Genomic DNA, 22,250 nt, shown 5'->3' with positions numbered 1-22,250 from the left:
GGGGCCCGGGGCGGCAGCGGGCAGGGCTCCCCGCGGGCGGCGGCAGCGCCTGGCACGGCGGCATCGCTGCCCCGGGGTCCTGCTCCTCGGGGGAAGCGGCCGGCGCTCTGGCTCGCGTTCCCGGCCGGGCACCGGCGGCCCGGGCCGTGCCCCGGGGGCGGGGGGAGCCCGGGCGCCGCTGTCGCCGCCCGCCATCTCCCGGGGCACTTCTGCACCCCAGGCGCTGCGCACCGGGGCCGGGGAAGCCGGGTCCCCCCCCGCCCCGCCCCGCCCCGCCCGGGGCCGGGCTGGCGGCTCCCGCTGCCGCCGGCAGGGGGCAGCACCGGGCGGGGGCGCGCGCGGGGCGCGGGCGCGCGCGGGGGCGGGCCGGGAAAGTTGCGAGGCGCTGAGGCGGGCGGCGGCGGCGGCGGCACCGGCGGCGGGGCGGGCACGGCACGGCGGGGCACGGCACGGCGGGGCACGGCGGAGCGGAGCGGGCACGGCGGCACCATGGACGACTTGGGTGAGTTCCGAGCCGCGCGTACTCCCCGCGGCGGCGCGGCGCAGCCCCCGCGGCCCGCCCGGCCACGCTGCGCCCCTCCGCGCCGCCGCCGCGGGGCTCGGCCCGGGCCTGCCGGCGCCCGGGGACGTGTCGCTCCCCGCGGACCGCGCAGGCCCTCCCGGCGGGCGCGCCGCCGCCCGCCCCCGGGCCCCTCGGCCGGGCTGCCCTGGGGCCGCCGCCGCGGGCCGCCGGTGTTCGTCCCGGCTCTGCCCCGGCCGGGGAAGGCGCCCCTCGGCCCCCTGCCCCGGGAGCAGCGTGGAGCGCGGTCGGGTTTCAGCAGACGCCTCCTCCCCTGCCGCAGCCTCTGTTCTGGGGCGAGATCGGTAACTTCGCACGGGTGCAGGGCTATCGCTGGGGAGCCCTCGGGGGTCAGCGGAGCCCAGCCCCTGCCCGACGGTGCCGCCGGGCTCCGAGCTCATCCCCGTCCTCCCCGTGCTTCTCCCAGGTGTGCCGAAACCTTCCGAAACCGCACGGTGGGGAAATGTCAGGCAACTGGTCTCCCTGGAAAGATCTAGAGAGTTTGAGTTCCTTTGGTACCAAGCCCGAAAGGGGGTGGATCTGCCAAAATCCCTTGTGCTCTGGGAGACATTAGGGTGACTGAGTTCCGCTTATGAAACTGATTAAATCAGACACTGGGGAGGGGCTGCGATCCGTTACTTCCATCCTACCTTTAATAGGAACCAGACGTTCTGTTAAGATATGCTCCAGGAAAATTGCAGTTTTATTACTGGACCTGGAAGCTCACATAACCGTGCTGGCATAAAGCTGGCGGTCACACCTTCAGAAAACAGACTCCAAATTGGACTAGTGATAAAACTTACGGGGCCAGGAGTCCATCGGCTGCATGGCTTCCTGGTAAAAGGTGCACCACGAAGGATTCATTCATTCTCCACGGGTGAAGTAGCTGGTGGTGTAACCAGAATGAGTTTCTACTGCAGCTTCTTAACACAGTTATTGTTTCTTGAAGTGGAGACAGTTCTGTTGACCGTTTCTCATACCCCTCAACCTGGTTATCTCTTGGAGATTTGGTGCTGCTCCTACAGCAAGTTTCTAGCGTGTTCAGGAATGCGTTGCTAGTCAGAACAGGATTCACCTGGTCTGTGTATTGACTTGCGGAGTGGCCCTTCAAGGTGAGCATACAGATAGCGTTGTGTAGGGCCAGTTTAAGTGTCTCATCAGCACGCTCCTGAACAAACCATGGGAGCTGTACTGTGCCCACTGCAATTGTTGCATTCCTTGAACAGCGGTGGTGTCACTTTCCAGTTCTCCGAATAGGCTACTGCAGTTTCAACACATTTTTCCTTTCCTCTGTAGGAGGATTAGAAGTGAAATGCAAAGAAATTCTGAGAGAGATCTGAATTTGTCTCTGTTTTGTTTGTCTGAGGTGTTAAATGTATTGGCACAACCAAAAGTTAAAGTTGTGATCTGATTTTAAAAACAGAACTCTTTGTCTCAGCAACTTGATTCCATCAAGTCTTAATTACACTACGGCTTTCTCAATTTTTCTGCAGTCTTTCAGACTGGACAAGATCCAATTATCTAACAGTAAGCAGTTGAACAAAAAAAGTCGGACCCTTTCTCTCTCTAAGCTTTTTTTTTTGGTGTACAAAATTCATCACGGACAGGCAGACCAGCTAGTTTCCCTCTGCAAATCATTGTTAGCCCCAAAATTGCTTGCTTATTTTTCTAAAGCCATTCACCCTGGGATGCGTCCATAAGGGAACAATGCTGGGCTGATACAACTCCCCTGCAATAAGTCAAACTTTTGAACTGAAGCGAGAGTTGTTTGTTTTTCTTTCCTCATTATCTATGGGTGGATTATCTGAGTTGTGGATTAACTGTGCCATGGATACGGACGTCTGCGCTGGCTCTGTCCAGAGGCAAGCTGGTCCGGCAGGACTTGTTGGTTCAGGCACGATGCCACGCGGACATAGCTGCGCTGCTTCCAGGGCCAGTTTTGGCCCAAAAGTAGGTTAGCATCGAGCCTGAGCTGATACGCCTTGCAGGTTCGCAGTTGATGTCAAGTTAAATCAGCTTAGATATTTCCACACCCTGCTTCTGAATCTGTGGTGCAGAAATGACTAGTGACTGATGGACCTTGCTGGGCATGAGGGACCACGTCACGGAGCCCGTTGGCGTGTCTGATCTTATTTATCAAAAATCTCCTCCCTCTTCCTGGAGCTGATGGAGTTGATCAGTGTGTGCATGTGCGCTGTAAAATGGAGGTCCAGAAGTATCTCAATTTCATGCTGCTTGGGCTGGAGAGGTTATGAAACATATGTGAAAATAGATTTGTGTTGCTTTGGGGATTCATTTGAAATGAAGAAAAAACTTTGTTCCTTTTTTTTCCCCCTCCTCAGTGTTGAAGAAGTGGCATTAAGAGTGCACGGCTCACACAGGAAACTGTTTCAGAGCTCTGCTGCGGAACTCGTGCAGCCCGTCGAGCCGGGGGAGCCTCTGCGGCACAGGATGCTCGGTGCGGGGTCCGGGCGTAAACTGGAATAGCACATTGTGGGAAGGGGGAGGAGGCGGTGAATACGAGCAGCTGACCGGACTTGTCCAGGTTGGCTTCCTCGAATCTCTCTGAGCAAGCATATTTTGCGGATGTGCTTGGCGTTTGACAGGAAACTTGCTGAATGAGTTTGCCGTTCTGCAGTGTTGTAAATTGGCACAGAGAGCAAAACTTTGTCCTAAAGAGCGAAAATCCTAACTCGGGGCTATCGCCCCCGTCGGGGGGTTACCAAAGCGCAGGGTGGTGGTGTCACACGCTGCGCTTCCAGCACGCAAGTGACCAACCGCACATATTTGCTTCAGACAATTTGAGGTATTGAATTCGATACTGCATTATTCTTGGTTCTGTGGTGCTACCTTGTCTAAGTGATTTGTGTGAACAGTCCGCTGGGATCTGCTGGTTGTGGAGGAAGAAACCTAATTCGTGTAGTGTGTCATGTATTTTATGGTGAGAGGAGCAGGAGAAAGGAGGCTTTACATTTGCTTTAGTCAGATATTGTTTGATTTTTGACTTCGAATGTTTTTTACAGCCTTTTTCTGAAAGGGGTTGTTTGCAAACACAACTGTGAAACTTTTTTTTTTTTTGAGCTTTGGTAACTCCAAACAGAAATGATGTTGCTTCTAGAAGCTTTCTTTTGATGGCTTTGAATTTCTCACTTCTCTACTGCTTGGTGTGGTGGGTTTTTTTTGTTTTTTTGTGTTTTTTTTAAAGGCTTCAGATTTTTTTTTAACTGGATTTTGCAATCAAAAACAAAACAGCATTCACTAGAGCTTGTAAAAGATGTTTTACAAAGGAGTTATTTCTCTTTAATAAGAACGTATTTATGGTGGTGTTTTGGCTGTGCGTGTAAACTAGACTGTAAGCTGCTTATTGTAGGTATGCTTCCTCACTTCCAGAAGGGTTTTTCTTTTGCAGGAGGTTTGTCTAGCGGTGCGGCTTCAAAATTCTGGGCGCAAAGGTTCGGCGGCACAGAAGTTCACCGGCACGAGAGACTTGACTTTACAAGTTGTTTCCTTCTGTTTTCGGAACTCTAACCCACCCTCTCTTCAGGGCTTAATCCTCTCAAGATTGACTTTAAAGGGAGCAATCTTGCCGTTGATTTTTCATGGGAGTGGGGCGGGGGGTGCACGTGTTTCCATCCGTCATCTCTCCTAACATTTGGGAGACTGCTGTGCTCTGCAGGGCTATGCTGTCCGTCCTTCTTTTGAGGGGGATGCTCGCCTGTTTCTGACTCAGTTCCTTCAGTTGGGAAGTCAGATGTGGTGGGTTTTGGTCTTATTTGACTGCAAGTTTAGTGTGAAATTGCTTATGGTCAGCTACGCCCAGGAAATGGCATTGGGGGGAAACTGGTAAAGTAATTTGGTCCCTTAGCTTTCCACTGGCTCAGGTTTCTGAGTCACTCCTGCTGCTGGGCGAGAAGACTGTAAACAGAACTAATACTCTGCACAATGGGGTTCTGACTTGTTTCAGCTTCTTAGCTGTTCTGACCCCTCATAAAACAGGGACTTCATTGTCCTGAGCAACTCAGACAGGGAGTCCTCTGCCTCGAGCAGTGTGCGATGCAGAGAGAGGCTTCTTTTCTTGTTGCTCTATTTCCATGGAAAGGCTGGACTCTGTGCTGTCTTTAGCTCCTTTGTCCCTCGCTGGGAGAGGTCAACTTATCCCAAGTGTTCAGCTGCCCTCCTGGTTAAAACTGATCCTCCGACACCATCTCTACCACTGGAGAAAGAAGTGGGTAACTTCTCACACATCTTCTTTAACTCTGTCTCTCTACTTGTTCTTCCTTTCTCAGGGAATCAGCATACTTCAGTTTCTCCAGACACTTTTTCCCTCACCTCTTTCCCCTTGAAGTGTATTTATTATATGAAACAAGTTGTGAAACTGCAGAAATGACAGATAAAATTCTAAAGTCTGGTGGCAGAACAAGCAGTAACAATGCACTTCTACTTAGATCAGAGTTGTTTTTCTGATCTACTGCTAAGACAGACAGACATAAGTTCCTTAAATTAAATCTGTGCAACTAGAGTGGGGGAAAAAGCCTGTCCATGGCCACAAACCCAATCTGTTTGAATGAGACTAATGTGTTAGTTGTGATATCCAGGATCTACTGCAGCTTTGGAGAAAGCCAGAACAGATTCTGAACGCAGTTGTGTTGTGCTAGTTGAAAATCGGCGCGGGTGAATAGGATCTCTGGTCCTCGTTTCCTGCTCTGCGTCTCAGACTGCGCCTCCCTCCCTTTGCCTACTGAGCTTCTGTGCCCCTTTTTGTCTGATGCGGAAGCTGTTAATGAAGATGCTCTTCTGCTCCAGCTGCCTGAAAGTGAGACATTGTCTGCGGGAAGCTTCCCCGGGCTGTGAGAAGAAGATGGGGTTTAGGGGATGAGTTCCTTGCTCACTTTAGCCCGTCCTAACTAACTTAGGTTTAATAACAAGCCCTGGAAGTACAGGTTGTCACGACTACTAGGCTATTATATTTTAAAATGCTAGGTGGGGAGCTGTGGAGACCTTTGGGTCCTGTTCTTGTTTCAGCGTTTGTAAAATCTCACCTCGCATCTCCTCCGGTTTCAGATCACAGCCAAAACCGGTGATTCCAGCTTCCCTCTCTCTTGTGTGCTTGCCGCTTACTTAGTGAGCATCAGGCTCCAGAGCGAATTGGTTCAAATTGCTGATCTTTTGAAAAACCAGCCCTTTCCCCCAAATTGAACAAATGATTTGCCATTGGATCAAAAAGCTGAACTCGCTTGCCCTGTGGCAAGGTAACTAAATCCAGCGCAGTGTAGGTGCAAGGAGTGGTACCATTCCTTCCCATTTTGGGCTGAAGTTAAATGGATTGGAGAGAAAGTGGAAGCTGTGATTGCAAATTGGTTTTACATGATTTAACTGCTGGCTGCTGTAAAGTGTGCTGGTTTTTTGGTTTTGTCCCCCCCCTTCTTGTCTCCACAATAACCGTTGAGCAGTTAGCTGGATCAGCAAGCTGATCTTCTGAAAGTAATTTTTTTACATGGACAGTGGACTGGGAAGTAGGTGAGGCCACCTCTTTTAGCTGTGGTTTATGTTTAATCTAGCATAAGGTAACCGTTTATCCACAGCCTCAAAAACTTGCCCTGACTTTAGCCATATTGTTTCTGACTCTGCGAAACAGGGATAATAGCTCCTTACCTGCAAAGTACGGATAAAGTTTGTTGAGATCTTTGTGTTTCCAAAACATCTTCCCACTGAATATATCGGAATAGTAACTCTTTCAAGCTTCTCTGGTCGCCATTGCTGGAAAAGCTTACAATGGCAAGTTTGAATTAGATTTATAAGTTCTTGTTCCCTTCTCAGCCCTGTTTAATGTTCCCTCTCTGCCTTTCTGATTGCTCATCCTTTCTTCATCCTCTGTTATGACAGGCTGTGAGTAGGGAGAAAAGATTTCCTTTCCCTTCCAAGTTCCCCACAGTAGTTCTGCTCTAGTCTTTCCCTTTACCACAGAGCATCGTGAAGTCATTCAAAGAATGTCGTGTGCTAAAGATACACCGTAAAAACAGGAGGTGGGTGATGACTTTCTCATATCATTCTTAGCTGTTTTTCCCATTCTTGCTTATTCTCATTGCAAATGGCCCCAGAGCAGCAGGAACCAGCTGGCTGGGGACAGTCTCCCTTGATTGACTGGTGCTAAAATCCGTGCTTTCTCTTCTGTGTATGTATGTTTTCAAATCCCGATGAAGCAAAGTAGAAACGGCAACTGGAGTGCTGCGGAACAAGTTTGGTGTTGGTGTTTCGGTTATAGGAACTTGAGTCCCTGAGGTTGTGTGTTTGTGCTGTTTAGGAGTCTGGTAAGCTCTTTTTCTGCTCATGTAAATGCAGCTTTTGCTTGTAGCAGACAGTAGTTATTCTGAATTTACATGGGAAATTTATCTAAGCAGTTTGAGACAACTGTAAGCGGAGGATCCAAGAGAACTTAAGGCAGGCCACAGGGGGAGGCAGCCTGCATTGTTATTGCTTGGCTCCTTTTCCCTGGTGCTGGACTGTCTCTACACTGTGAACAAGTTTAGTTCAAGTTATTTAAATGATGATGGGGAGGTCTGAAGTTTTCAAACGCAGTTTGTCATGCCACTTCTCACAGCGTTCTTCTTATCCTGTGCAAGTTTGGTGTAGATGGCTTTGCTGGGTGAGCTACTGAGTACGTCTGGCTGGCAGCATGCAGTTGAGCGTAGCTTGATTTACTGTTTTTTACTGTTTATTGCACGTTTTTAAACCTCTAACATTTTGCAAATTATGTGAAGAACATCAAAAAAAGTAAATGGCGCTCCAGGGAATAAACTTTCTGAATGATGCTTTGCATGGGGAATTGTGCTTTAAACGGCTCAGCTGTAAATCAAACTGTATGGGGTCTCCAGGAATAAACCAATCCCATGTTTTTGTCGCAAAATTGAGCTGGCAGACGGAATTAGTTCTGTGTCTGTCTAGACGCCTGATAGGATCTTGCTTAATTTCCATCCCTGAAGAGCAAGGTGAGCAGAGAATTTAACTTTATGCTATAGGGAAGTTTGTGGTGGTTTGGGGACTGTCAGTAGGCTGGGTTTTTGTAAGAGCAGGAGAGGGCAAAAAAAAGCCAGAAGTAGAAAAGGTCATGGGCAGGAGGGCTGTAAATGATTTGCCATGGATTAGGGGCTTAATACTCCCTTGTTCTATCCTCTTTCATGGTTCTAAACAAATTTAAGGCTTCTCTCTGAAAAGGTTTGAGCCACTAATTTCAGCTGGGTCAGACGAAAGTGCTTAAGGCTAACTGCACGCCAGCGGAGGTTACTGGTGTTACTGGTGTTAGGGGAGGTTATGAGTTGGAATAAGATGATGGCCTGGCTGGTCTCGCCTGCTGCTCATCGTGTTTGGCCATTAGTTATATCTGCTGCTCCCATTCCTCAGCCCTGGCTGCTGCCTTGGGACTAGGGTTTGTTGCTGCTAGCAAATTATCCCTTTTGGGCGGAGGTGGTCCACGAATAAGATGCCTAGGAGCAGTTCTTCTGGATTGCAGCTCTCCCTCTGTTCGTTACAGTTTTATGTGGGAGAGTTTTCTTGGGCTGTGTAGGTCTGGTTAGGCAGCGTGATGCACAGCTGGAACTATTCTGCCTGGCTGCGAGCAGCTCCAGCAGTTAGACAGGATCCCTGCAGAGAGCTGGAGCGCTGGGGGAGGGAACGAAATGCCATTTCATCCACGTCATGAAATCTCTTATCAGTGGCCAACTCAGTGTTGTGGGTGGGTGAGCGGCGTTGGCCAGAAGAAGCTGCCTTTTATTTCTGCCGTGAAATGCGAAGAGCTCGGCGCTGTCAGTCAGGCTGGGAGCTGTGGAGTGGCTGTGTGGAGTTTGGGATGAATTTGTCAGTCAGGTTCTTATAACCCTAAGCTTGTAGTTTCCAATCTATCCTGCTGGTGCTTAATCTGAGATTTGCTACTTGGCTGTCCTGAGCAGTTCCCTTGGGCAGTGCCTCACAAGCACAGCTGCTCTGGCACGCTGCTCCCGTATTTCTTAATTGCTTAAATCTGGGGCCTCCGGCACCTTCTGCCTTGGGATCATGCTTAAAAGCCTTGTCCATGCGAGTTAGAGGTAAAATCTGTTAGGTTATCATTCATTTTTCTGTAAGAGTTTGTTAAGGGCTTAATTTGTTGGGTGCTACTTTACCATCAAATGTGAGGGAGAAAACTACATAAAACAGATCACCATGGAATGGCTTAGGGGGGACGGAAATTCAGAGACCTTCTAGGCTGTCTGCGTCCGCTGGAGTCCCTGGGTGCATTGCTTGGGCTTGAAAACCGCACTACGTGGGATGGAATAGCCAGTGAGGAGTTCGGTGCCGCTTCCTCCGGAGCGGTATCGCTCTGGTGTGACCCTGGCTTTGCAGAGCTGGGAAGCCGTTCGCTCTGCGTGTTGGGGAGGAGGGTTGAAGAGAAGGGGCTGGGGGTGGTGCAGGGAGGAAGCTTTATGTAATTCTTGGCTGGCTTCTGAGTAATTGTTTTAATGAAATGGAATGCAGTGTATTCAGTGCTTGCTTGGCAGAAGCAGCTATTTTTTTATTTTCTATTTTTTGGGGGGGGAAGGGGTTGGAGTTAGTCTATTTTCCATCTGCTTTAAGCAGTTAGGCTTGGATTTGTCGCAGAGATAGGAGTGGAATATTGTTCTCGGCGAGGGGGCAGTTGCACCGCTGTGCGTGTGTGGGAGGTTGTCTTTGTACGCCCAATGTGTAAGTGCAAGAGCCTGGTCCCTCTGTTTCTCTGTGGGTTGTGAATGCCGGTGGTGTTCTGAAGAGGATCAGATTAACTTTAAATTACCCAACAGTAGTGGGATGGTAGTGATGCGAGTAGGTACAGGGCCATATAAAATATATATGCATCTAGGTACTTGATAGGAAAATGGATCAATTTTCCACCGTGCCCTAGTTCAGTGTATAGCAAGGAAGAATATGATGACTTGAGACAAAGAAGTCAACTTAATTTTCAGCAGAGCAGAAATGTAGGCGCTGGGAATCCTGACTTCTGCAGATTAGTGCAAAATCTTCTCTCCAGTTATCTCAGATAATTGTTGCCTTTTATCATAGGATTGGTGGAGGAACAATCGGAGATCATGCTGAAAACCCTTTTTTAGAAAGTAATGTGAAGAAGGATTTATTTCATGTACCTATGAAAGGGAAGTTTATTCTCATGCTGCTTCTATTTCAGTATTGCTGGCATTTCCATTTTTGGTCAGTGCTGGAGATTGGTCTCTCTTACTCATCTTTACCTCTCAAAAATCTACTTTCTCTTTGGTGCTTGTGATTTTTTTTTTGAACTGCAGTTTTCTGTGGTCATGAGTTCTCTTGCGAGTAAAACAGCCTTCGGTTGATAGAATAAAATTTGTCCTTGTCTAATAACAAAACAACGACTTCTGTGCGGGACACCGAGATGAAGCCGCGGTCATGCATTTAATTGCTTTATTAATATTGCTCTTGGTAAAAAGAAATCCTCACGATTTCTCTTGCTGGTGACGAAACAAGCAAGAGGCTTGTGCCTAGCGCTTCTGTCATGATGCCGGATAATAGGTAGAATGATAGGTTGTCTGCCTTCTCACAGTGGGAAGAGATAAGAAAGCCTTAAACAGATTCTCTAGCTCTTCTCCATTCACTGGCTATAACATATTTCAGTTCTAAAAATGTTAGTTTTCTGTCTGGCTTTAACAATTTCCTTTCTTTCTGTGGGCCTCTGTCATGACATTGTGAAACTCTTGAGCCACATTCTTCTGCCAATGCTAAAAAAAAAAAAAAAGAGGCAGAGCTCTAGAGCTGTAGAGCCATCAGCAATCTCCATCAAATTACCACCCACATCTTCTCCCAAAGTAGACTGGGGGACCAGTTCCCACATTCATTTCTGGAACATTGTCCTGCTTTCATTCCCGGAAACTGCTTTTAAAGTAAAAAGAAGCTGCTTTAATTAGATTTTTAACCATGTGCTTCTTGGCCCCTTGTACTCTGTTATCTTTCAAAGATGTTGCTTGCCCACTATCTGTAATTCCTTGGGTTATCTTTAAGTTTTAGTAGAATGCTCATCAGATGGAAAGCTTCATTTTAAAACTTTCTACCTATTATAGTTATAAGTAAGAGCCACATGACTGAAAAATGTTAAATATTTTGTTGTCATTTCCCCCTGCCCTGCTCTGTGAGTTTACATTGCGCTTTTGGCAGTGCTTTGTGTAAAGTCGGTTGCTGATGATGACTTACACTTTTTGGCTTATAAAGAGTTCGGTGTCGCTTCCAAGTCTGCTCCCACTCTCTGTTGCAGAGAACTCTTGCAGAAACAAAAACTTCTTAAAAAGAAAAATCCACCATTTTGAGAGTACTTTCTTAGTAATTAGAGTTTTAACAAGCCAGTTAAACCACATACCACATTTGACAAAAGTTCCTTTTTTAAAAAAAGGGAAATGACCCGCCTCAGAGTGGTTGGCAGGTCGAGCCAGCGAGTCTTTTTAACTTGTCTTTATTTATATCTCAATATACTAACCTTTTATTTGGCATCCCCAGTATCTGGGTGAGATTTGCTGGGACTTTATTTCTCCTTACAGGCAGAAGCTTTTCAAACTTGAGATATCTTGGTTTTTAAGGGTAGATTTGCATTTGTCGAATGCTCTTTGCATTTATGCACTTGGGAGATACGCTTGTTACTTACTGAATGGGACCTTGCTGGAGTTAATGAAAAATATTCTCTTCAAGGACTAAAATCTCTCAAGTTTGCCTTCTGATATCCCGTTTAAGAGCCCTCAGGATACGAATGTCTCAATAAGACTGGACTAAATGTGGATACGATTGCAGGGTCTCTTCAGTGTCCCCATTCTCTGTTGCTGGAATCCTCCTTTTCCTGGTAGCCAGGGCATTCTACATCTCCTGGGCAGAATTTGTGCTTCTAATGCTTTTAATGAATTCAAAATTTATACTAATATTTCTGTTCCTCATTTCATCATCTTTTTATGTGTGTCTCAAATTTTGTAACTGGCACTTTGCCTGGACGGGTCTATATTCAGAGCTGTTTATGCTGCTTGGATAGGATTTCCACTGTTTAAAAGATGCTATTTTTTTCTTCCCTTAAGTTTCATGTCTATTCTTGCATAACCATGCAAATCTTACCCTTCCCTTTATTGGTTATAGGGTCCACATGCTTTCCTGTTACTTTTTAAAAGGCAGATAATTAACTTAGAATGTGCAAGCTCTGGCGGTATTTTGTCTCTGGCTGTGTCCAAAACCGTTTTTACATATGCAGATGGATAGGATCGTAGCGATCTTTAGCAAACTCCTTATTGACTATGGCTGTCTGTGCGGCAAAGGTGAGATGCTGAGGTATCTGAGGCGGTGGTCCTGCTGGCAGCTGACTCCATATAATGGCTTGCTGCTGCTGAAAGGGCGGGTGGCTTTACTTTCTCTCATCCTTAACCCTTTTCTGCTCCCTCGCCTGGCTGCCTGGACGTACCCCCTCCTTCTTGCTGACTGCTGTGCTTATCTCTCTCTTCTAACCCAAAAGAAAGCAGTCGTTTTTTTTGGCTGGGTGCATATTCTGTTGTACCGGTTCACAGAGGGGTCTTGTGAGAGCTAGAGCCAACACAAGTAAGTGGCAGCAGCACATGTCTGGAAGAGGGAGTAAAACCTCTCCATTTTTGGCAGTGGAGAACTGTTAATTCGCCTTTCTGCATCTTGTGAAACTGTATCCTTCATGGTGCTCGCTGTCCAGTGGAACTCCTGTGCTCGGTTCCCACGTAAACACTGATGTAACATGTTTTCCTTCCCTAGATGAGTTAGAATCAGCAGATACCAAATTATGATCTCCAAGTGGTAAGTACTCTACAGCTGTTGTAAGGTGTCCTCTTAAGTGGTCAAATTTACACACTTGTCATTTCCACCGGAGGGCTCTGGAGCAGAAGTAAAGAAGGGTTTTGCTGTTGTCCAAAGATTTGGAAGCCACTGCTGTGTGTTCACGCTGTTCTGATTTGCCACTGCTTATGGCACTAAGCTACTGCTTAGAAGCTGCTCAGAAGAGTTATCCAGCACTGGATTAGCACGTGTTGTAGCCTCAATGCTGCGTATCGCAATTTTCTGTTCAGGTCAGACCCAACTGCCTACAGTTATGCAAATCTCAACCAAATACAGTCCACCCAGGGCTTAAAAAATGCCCTTGTCTGCCCTCATTTCAGTGGGCTGCTTGGTAGTAGCTGGGTGCCACACACCTCTGCACTTGGCAGTTCTTCTCCAAGTCCTGTAGTCCCGGGCCGAGCAGGGTCTGGCACACAAATGATGGCAGTGTTTTCCACTCTGGTCTGCTGTCCTTGGAGTTGTTTCCGTTCTCTGCCCATCTGTTTTCCAGAAAGGCGTGAGAACAGATGGCCCAGCTCAGGTCTCTAAAGAGCGTACTTTCGTGCTCAAGGAAGAAAGCTAGTCTGCCGGAGGAGATGGATAACTTTCTTTCCCAGCAGCTCTATGTGCTGCTAGGGAAGAAGAAGAATAGGTAGGAGGAGTCCTTCCTTTCATTGCACAAGGAGGGTAAACCGGCTTTTGGCAAGATATTAATTATATGGCATCAGCCTGACGTACCTGACTTGGAGAGAGCAGCACGGGTTTGGAGATGAATCTGCCGTAGTAAAACTGTGCGGTATGACAGATTTCCCAGCGCTGGGGTGCTCTTGCTGCCCACTGGCACTATTTCCATCAGTGTTTGCCTGACTGATCAGCCAAGAGACTAGAAATGTCTCGAGCCCTGAGCTTCTCTTTATTCCCTTTACCAGAGCTGTGGTTTAAAATCGATAGTGTCTTGTTTCCTGCTGTTTCTCCACCCATCCTTGGACTCTGCTCTGCTTAATGGAGGTCTCCTTTGTATTAGATTTGCTAGATGTTTGTAAGCGCGCGCTGTGTTTTGACCTAGCGCTTGTGGAGTAGCTGCGTGCTGGTGTAGCAGGAAGGGTCTGGTTCCTCAGATAGCTGGCTTGGCTGAGCCCCTCTTCCTGTAGGAATACAAGGGAGCTGGTATTTTGATCAGAGGCCTTGGCCCTGGGAAATTGTCCCTGAGGGGTCAGTTCAGAGGCTGCTTGTTTGGTTTTCATGAATATTTTTTTTTTTCCTTTTTTCTTTTTGGCAGAGGAGAGCAGATCTTGCTGGACTTTTCTGAACGTTGATCCCAGTTTCTAGAAACTTTCTGAGCGAAGCCAGCAGCAAATAAAAATTCTTATGACATGCATGGGGAGGGTTAACTTACTATTTCGCGCACGTAAAGATAAATAGAGGACTAAAAAGGTTAGTGTGTTGGCGACGAGTGTTTTTGATTTTTGTTTTTTAATTTTTTTTCCATCTAGGATGTTGGCTGAAATCCAGCCCAGGTCAGTACTGAGATGGTATTAACTGCTTAGTTGCTTGCATAAAACGTTTACGCTCACTCCAGCCTGTTCCTTCCACCAGACTCAGCCAGGGTGCCATCCCGCTCTTGTTCGGTTTGAGCATTGCTGTGTTTGAACAGAGCTGATGTCCTCTACTTTTGCCTGAGCCAAGGCGCCTCCCTCCCAGAGAGGTGAGGTCAGTACTGGCCATTTGCTAACGCCTTTGTCTGGGGCTTCCTGGCAATGCCTGAAGATCTGTTTGCTGTCAGGCGGAGATCAGAAATAGATCTTGCACAAGAAGAGCCGCTCTAGGAGAGGACCGGCAGAGGCTGTACTTACCCTCCTTGGAGACCAAAGCTGTTTCCAATTTGGCAGTTGACACACAGGGAGAGAGATGGAGACTCTCTAATTTGTGCAGATTGTCGTTCCTCGTAATCTTTCGTAGGGCTAACTATAACTGCCCCTAGGAACACCAGTCTGTTTGCTTCCAAAAGGCGAGGATTCTGACAAAAGACTCGGTAGCAGGTGGAGCTCGTAGCAGGCTGCAGATTCGGACCGAGAAATTCCAACTTAAGTATTTTTAGTACAGGCCTGAGAGTCAGACTTGCTTTCTATTCTGATATAACGTGGACTTGCCGTGTTATGTTGGGCTGTTCAGGGCTGCATGTCAGTTCTCCATTTCTGAAAGGTAGATCATTTTTTGTGCTATCGAGGGCGTATGAACGTTAGGGTGAGGATTCTGATTTGTGACCCTCGTTGGAATTCAGGCGCCGTGGCTGCAGATGTTACTGCCTATAGTTGCCGCAGGTCACAGCCTGTTATATCAAAGTAAAATGAAATATGTGGAGGTTTAGGTTTAGGGTGTGGAGCTGTCAACTGCTGCGACCGAAAAATGTGGCTGAAAGTGGCTTCTACTTCTGCTATTAGTGCTGTAACTTGTGGGTGGGACAGCCATCTGAGGACAGCGGTACTTAAATCATGGTGGTCTGAACCACTGGAGGTCGTGAGTTGGAGTACTCAGTAAAGGCTGGTTAAGGCTGTGTGAAGCATTTTACATAGCACAAACTTTTCTTGTGCAATTTCCAACTTCTCTGTTCAGTAAACCAGAACCTGGCTCTGTGCTCTTAAACGTTGTACGAGCGATGAGATTAGCTCTGCCTACTGCTTCTGCTTGCGCTGTGTCGCAGGATGTGCTGGAGCTGACTGCACTTGCAAAGCCTTTACAAACTTTTCCTGACCCTCCTGAAGATTGTTCGTAGAGCAGTGGAAGAATTTTTTGACTAAGCTTATCCACCTTTGGTAGTTGTTTCCTGTTGTTCCAGGCTCAGTTTGAGAGTACAGTGAATCTAGACAGAAAGGAACCATGCATGGGATTATTTTCTCTTTTAGCTTCACAAAACGGTGGGTCGTTTGTGAATCTCTATACGGAGGCATTCAAGGCTTGTGTAGCTGGGATCTGGCATTCTCAGAAGCCTTTGGTAGCTGTGAAACTGAAAACATTTATTTGTTTAGTGTGAGTTCAACATGAACTCAGTTTAAGGCACCAGGTCTTAGCATAGGGGTGTTTTTTCCTGGCATGAGCTGTTTGCCACTCAGGGCTATAAACAGAGGGAAGTAAACATAAGATGTCTCTTTTCACTTCAAGTGTGGAGAAAGCCATGCTATAAAAAAAGAGGATGCTGTATATGGCAGGAAATAACCCTTCCCTTCCCCCTCCCCAGCACTTTCTGGAAATGAGATATAAACGGGAGGACACACCTTTGGGAGGGAGCAGGCTCTGAAACCAGAGATGTCACATGCTGCTAGTTCCAGTGCTCCTCTTGGAGGCAGCGCATGAAGAATACAACAGCCAGCTTAAGCTGGGTTTGCCTGGCCTTGCTTTGCTCTGTGCTGTCCTTAGATCTTCAACGCCAGGAAGAGTTTGTTCTTCCTGGTGTTTCTGTTGACAGCTTCCGAATGCGATAGCCAGTGGAGTGGACAGCTTAGGTCAATTTGTAGAACTTGGAAAGGCTATACTTGGTTTAGCAGCTTTTTGGCCAAAAACAAACAAAAAAATATATTCAAACCATATTTTCTTTGGAAATTGGTCTGGTAACCTTACTGGTTTTTTCTGGACCATCAGGTACGTGCCTTCTGCAAGGAGATGGTACTTAAATCACAAATCACTTCCAGTGTGAGGATGCTCAGCAAACCTATAACACACTGAGGAATCCTTCTCTCTGACCACGTAAGCAGTTATGTGCCCTGTGAGATGTGACTTCTGTTATCTCAGCCATCTAATGAACTGTTCTGAGGTAGTGGAAAGGGGATGAAAGTTTTTCTAAGGAAGTTGGAGGAAGGCAGAATGATTATGCATTTCTCCTTTTGTAGGTGGTGGTTGATTTCTCTCAGCCAGTTTGAGCTGGGGTCTAATTTAGTGTTCAAGAGCTAAGTGGAAAAAATCTGGTCCTACAGGAAAATCTTTTGTGGTTCCTTCACACAGCTTGGACTGTAGGCCAGAGCGCGCTGTGGATTTGTGTCGTTTCATCCAGGAAACTGTGCTGACTCAGATCTTCGAGGCGGTTGCAGTGTCTCTCAGCCTGCAGGCTGCGTCGATGATCCCATGCCCTGTGGGTCTAGTGAAGATTAGGTTACCTTCCTGCCCACTCGTTGAGGTGAAATTGGTGATTTCCCAGCCTGGTGCATCAAAAATAACAAGAGATGGATCCGAGATGCTCATTCAAGGAACGGGGCTGTGATTCCCAGGGACTGCTGGTGTCAAGCTGCAAACTGGTCAGCTGGTTTCCTACGGAGTGCCTCTCTCTGTGCCCTTGACAGCCTTGCTGCGGGGTTACACGGGAACTAGCTGACCCCTCGTGATGCTGGCACTCCAGCACCCTCCCCGTGCTGACAAATACCCACTGCTGAGGTTACGGGGTAGGTCTGAGTTTCAGTGAAATGCTTGTGCTAATTGGAAAGGAAGCGGTGTGGCCAGGCGCAGAAAGGCTCTTGCAGTGACCTTTATGGTTTTGAAGCAGAGGTACAAATAGCCCTCTTGCCCCTCAGCGGGGTCTGGTGGAAGGTCTGAGCTCACATGGTGGCTTCTGTTGGGTTTTTGTACCGTACAGAGTTGGCTCGTCTTCAAAGTTTTATGGTCAGGAGTAGTCTCTGTCAAAAGCTGACTCTTAAGCTCAGCAGCACAAAGGAGATAGCACCACTAAGGTACATAATGTGTGCCGTCCTACCGATTGAGCCATATCGCCGTTCGGGGGCTGCAAAGCCAAACCAAAATGTCAGTGTAAGCTCAGATGGACGTGGCTGGTAGTGGTGAGGGGTGGCTCCAGAATTCAGGAGCATTTCAGTTTGTGCTGTCTGCTGATTGCTCCCTTTTCAGGCTGCAGTTTTTCTGGTCTGCACCTGAGATGCAGATGAATTACGGGAATCAGACAGGAGGAGGCGTGATTTCTTTCAACTAATGGCAGGATGGGGCTGGATTCTACAGTTTGTGTCCTGGCCTGAATTGTGGAGGTGAAAGTACAGTATTTCCTATTTAAAGCAGAAATTTTATTCACTTAGACAAGGGCTAAATTTTGGCGTTAGTATCTTTGAAACATTTTCTAAAAGCTGCTTAAGCTATAGAGTGGCTGGAGCTATGTTTCCAAGAAATGTAACGAGTTTGTCATAAGAAACCAAACCAACAACGCGTCAAACTTTTACTGGATTAGTAAGTTGAATTAATTCAGAAAGCATCTGATCAGCAGGGTGAGTTCCAGGAGCAGCGCGGGGCTGCGTGCTGGGGGAAGTGGGGATCGCTGGGCCCTTCCCTTACGCTGGCAGCGTGCGGTGGTGTCAGCTCTGCTGAAACTACAGCCGGAGCGCTCGAAGGGTTTGCGTTTCATCCCCCAATCCGCAGTGAGTAGTTACTGACAAACAGTTACTGAAATAGCTTTAAACAGGCTGTTTGCACACCCTTTTACAACCCTGTGCTTGGGGTGGTAGGAGTGCCTGTTAGTTGTGACCAGTTAGTTGGCCACAAGCTCTGGAATAAAGTCTCCAGCTTGGGTCTCGGTGGTTGGGACAGGAAGCCACAATCATTGCTGCAGCTGATGGTAGTCGACCACATCTCACAGTGCAGTGTCTTGCCTTTGTTTAGACATTTGCTGATAGTGGTCAGAGCTGGGTGCATGGGCTGCTGTACGGGGGAAAGCAAACTGGTTTGGCTGTCCGTATTCGAGTTATGGCATAGATGGGGTTCGCGGTGGCGGCCATCACGTGATTTTGAAAGCAGTTCTGTCTGTCGCGGGATGAATTCTTGTTTAGTTTGTCTCTGCAGCCTGGTGTAGCTAGGCATAACAACTACTTGATGGTTGCCTTTGCTGTTAAGCTTTTCTGAAGCACCCACACAACTTTGTAAATCAGTGCCACAAATGCACGGTCTTGCTTATTCTAAGGGGCAGTATTGGTTTCAGAGAACAGAGAAGCTTCAAGGATTTTCATGCATATTGTCTTCTATCGGAGGTCACCATACCATGTACTGATACTAGTCTGGACAGTCTTGTTTACTAAGCAGTGACACAAGGCATGATTGCACCAATACCTTGATAATGAGAAAGCGCAAGGCTTTGAATACACATCAGTCGCTGGAATACATTAAAAAAAGAGCTGAGTGATTTTTTTTTTTTTTGACCATGTCATCTGAACTGTCTCTAGGCAGGTCTAGACAATGTGAAGTAAAAATACCAGTGGCTGCTCCGTACTGGTAATTCAGCAGTTGTTAGGTCTGGCAAATGACTTTATCTTTTGTGCCTTGAATTTTTCTGTATCTTAAATAACAATCTGTCCCTGCTTCACAAGAGAGCTGAGGGCTGTTAGCTGTCCTGTATTCGAATCACCTTCTCATCATATGGGTTAAATTTTGGAAAACTTTTGAATGTCTCCTTCTCAAAATGTTTTAGAAAGTAAGCCAAGCTATTTTACATGCTTTCTGTATACATGAACCAGAGAACATCAGGATTTTAAGAGCATCTAATTGCACTTTGAATTTTTAAGGTCTCATTTTGAACGTAGTCTTTGTATTTTATTACTTTTGTAGTCTCTGATCGTTTTGCATTTACAAACATTGATTAGACTATAATGCCTTAAGAACCTCTTATTACATTTCTTTTACCTGGAAGTCAATGCCTGCATTCACCTGTTTGTTCATGGTTTTCCTGTTTCTGATAATGCTCTTCCCTTTTGCTGAGAAAAGTCAAAACTGCTGTTAAAAAGAGAATTCCTGTCGTCAGTTTTGCTCTTTGGGGCTCCCCACCCCTTCCAGACTCAAACTCAAGGGCTGTGAGGAGCCCTATAGCAGAGCTCCAACAAGTCTTCTTGATGCAGCTCTTCTAGAGCATTGCAAATGTTTCTTTTGAAAGGCTATTTAATAGGATAAATATACCCAAGCTCCCCATTCCTCTGCAGTTACTCACAATGTAAAACTGTCTTGCCAGGGATTGGGTTACCGCCCCGAGCTGTCTCCCTATATGTGAGCTGGCGTAGCATTTACTCCTGGAGGTGGGGGAGAGAAGACTTATTTGTACCTAACGAGACTTCTAAAGTTTATTTAGATTCAGGGATTTTGCAAAGAGGCTGCTCGGAGTCTGCGGGTTCAGGGTTCAGTTCTGGAGATGCAATTCCCCTCGTTCTTTTAGGGGACAGCAAAAATCAAGGATTTGAATCAGCATCTTACAGGTATTAAGAAAATTGGGCTGGAGAATGGTGTCTTGTTCTGCAAATGAGGGGTCTGCAATTTGTCTTACGCCAAGTGAGACACGATTATCGTGTAAAGTCTGTGTCCTCATTTAGACCTGCCCTTATGGCTATCTTTTTATTTCCATTTACCAGTCCTCTGGAAACCTTCTGCTGTCTAAGCCAGGAAGACCTGTAGCAGTTCTAGTTATTTGGGTAAACGGGCATGGGGAAGAACAGGGGAGGTGCGGACACCTGCTCTCTGCAGCTGCATTAGTGGAAATACTGTCGTTTGTGCTCAGCCATCTCATCCTGATTCCCCAGCGTGCTGTGTCTGCGCTCTCAGGGACGTGTGGCAGTAGAGATGCTGGGGGAGATGGGACTCTGTGGCTGGATGCCGAAGGCAGTTGCTCTGTGCGGTGGCTGGATGAAGAATCCTGTCTCCAGTGTCGCTCACTCTCCAGATGTCCCATGCAAGAAGCAGAGCTACAGGCAATGTGCGGTTTGATGGATGTGCAGATGTGACGTTCAGCTGTTGAAAATGAAAGGCTGATATCTGAGGCATTTGCAGTATCTTGCCTCGGTTATGCTTCTATTTCCTTCCCAGCAGCAGATGAGATGTAGAAGAAAATTCGACCACCATCCTTTTGATCTGCTTACTGTATTGATAATGCTCTGATTTGCTGCGTCAGCACGGCTTAATAGCTCATCCTCAGTTGTTGAGAGAGAGGAACTGCATATGGAAATCTGAGGTAGTTTTCTCTCTGCTGGCACTGATGCTGTCATCTTTGAGCTAACTGAGTATGCTGTGTCTCTCTAGCCCTCGCGCAGGCTGGAGTTACGCTGGACACTCAGTAGTGGAAGGCTTCTCCTTAACAGAGGAAAGCAGATTTAGATTTCTCTAAATTGCCTCACTTAAAAATCCTAGACTGCTTACGAATAGTGGAAAACTATTTACTGCTTGAGGAAAAATTCGCATTAAAAAGCTGCCTGATGCCAATTGGCAAATGTGAATTTGTCGATGCCTTGTCGTGTAGGTTTTTCCAGAACTAGTTCAGGATGTGTTCTGCTTCGCTGTGCCACCTTAATCCAGGGGCATTTTTGAGGTGCACAGGAAGAGGGGAGTGAACAAAGAGTGTGTTTTGATGCGCATGGGAAGATACATGTAAATATGTTTTTTTCTTTTTAATAACTTTATCTATTTAAAGGGGCTAAGTGAGGCTCAGATTTATAGAAAAGGGGGTTGATGTGTGCATCAGTGCCAAGGGGCCCCTGCGTTATCCATTCCTATTCTGTACCTCAGATCTGCCTTGTGATCTGGCGTTACTGCTCTTTATCAGACAAACCTGGGACGTGGGAAGCTGAAGAATGTGCCCCTGCGGCTGCACACGAGGCCGTTTCTGCTGGAGGATACCGCATTTGCAGGACAGCGAGTGCTGACACGCAGCGATGGTGAAGGAGCCTGCGTCGTAGCCCCTGGAATGCGTGAGCTGTTCCTCGGCCTGACAGAGGTGTGGGCCGGGGCGATAGCGCAGGAATGTGCAGTGTATAACTGCGGAGATGATTCCTCTTTTCAGTGCAGCTTGAAGTGGTAAATGGGACTTACCCTAAGGTATTGTCCTGCTCTTTCATCTTGCTGATTTTCTTGGTAAAAGGGATTTTTTTCTGAGTGGTTCAGTGCACTGGATATCAGCTAGGCAGTTCTTGTCCCAGGCTGTCAAAATGACTAGCAGAGCTTTGGCAGATGCTGGGAACTACCTTGAAGCAATGCAGTCGGTATTAAGGACCACTCATACTTATCTCATGTATATGCAGAGCTGTGTGTTGGGATTTGAAGACCAGAATCCCAGGGGCCTCGTAGTTAGTAATGATTTTTGGCAAAAGGGAGAGAAGGGAGAGAGGAGCAAACCGAGGCACCCGGACTTGCAGATGTCTTGGAATGCTTTATAGCAGTAAAGGTATCAAATGTGACATCATTCTTTAACTGCCCCTCCTTCACAGGAAAATCTGTATAGAAAAAAACACTTGAATGCTGTGCTGATGTTGGCTGGGGTAGAGTTAATTTTCTTCATAGTAGCTGTTGATAACACAGGAATGTTTTCGTTCCTGCTGAGCAGTGCTTACACAGAGTCAAAGCCGCCTCTGCTTCTCACCCACCCCACCAGCGAGGAGGCTGGGGGGCACCAGGAGCTGGGAGGGGACACGGCCGGGACAGCTGACCCCAGCTGGCCAAAGGGCTATTCCATACCATACGGTGTCATGCTCAGCGTATAGAGCTGGGGAAGAAGAAGGAAGGGGGGGACGTTGGGAGTGATGGCGTTTGTCTTCCCAAGTCACCGTTACCCGCGACGCAGCCCTGCTTTCCTGGGGGTGGCTGAGCACCTGCCTGCTGGTGGGAAGCGATGAATGAATTCCTTGTTTTGCTTTGCTTGCGTGCGTGGCTTTTGCTTTGCCTATTAAACTGTCTTTATCTTAACGCACGAGTTTTCTTGCTTCTACCCTTCCAGTTCTCTCCCCCATCCCACCGGGGGGAGTGAGCGAGCGGCTGGGTGCTGCTTAGGTGCTGGCTGGCGTTAAACCACGACAAATGTGAACACAAACGCCCTCCCATACCGGGGAGGACGTGGTTTGAG

General features: G+C 47.4%; 1 protein-coding gene across 1 annotated transcript in view; it reads left to right on the top strand.

The window, feature by feature from the left end:
* The first annotated feature begins 390 nt into the window (after window positions 1-390).
* The window catches only part of PXN (paxillin), a 48,023-nt gene continuing 26,163 nt past the window's right edge, over window positions 391-22,250 (top strand). Inside the window, exon 1 of the mRNA XM_082325038.1 lies at window positions 391-502. Coding sequence (XP_082181164.1) covers window positions 490-502 — 13 coding nt within the window. The 5' untranslated portion in view covers window positions 391-489. The remainder of the gene's footprint in view (window positions 503-22,250) is intronic.

The sequence above is a fragment of the Platalea leucorodia genome (assembly GCF_965183815.1).
Source record: "Platalea leucorodia genome assembly, chromosome: 12".
Taxonomy (NCBI): domain Eukaryota; kingdom Metazoa; phylum Chordata; class Aves; order Pelecaniformes; family Threskiornithidae; genus Platalea; species Platalea leucorodia.
The sequence above is the reverse complement of the archived record's forward strand: the minus strand, read 5'-3'. Positions and strand labels throughout refer to the sequence as shown.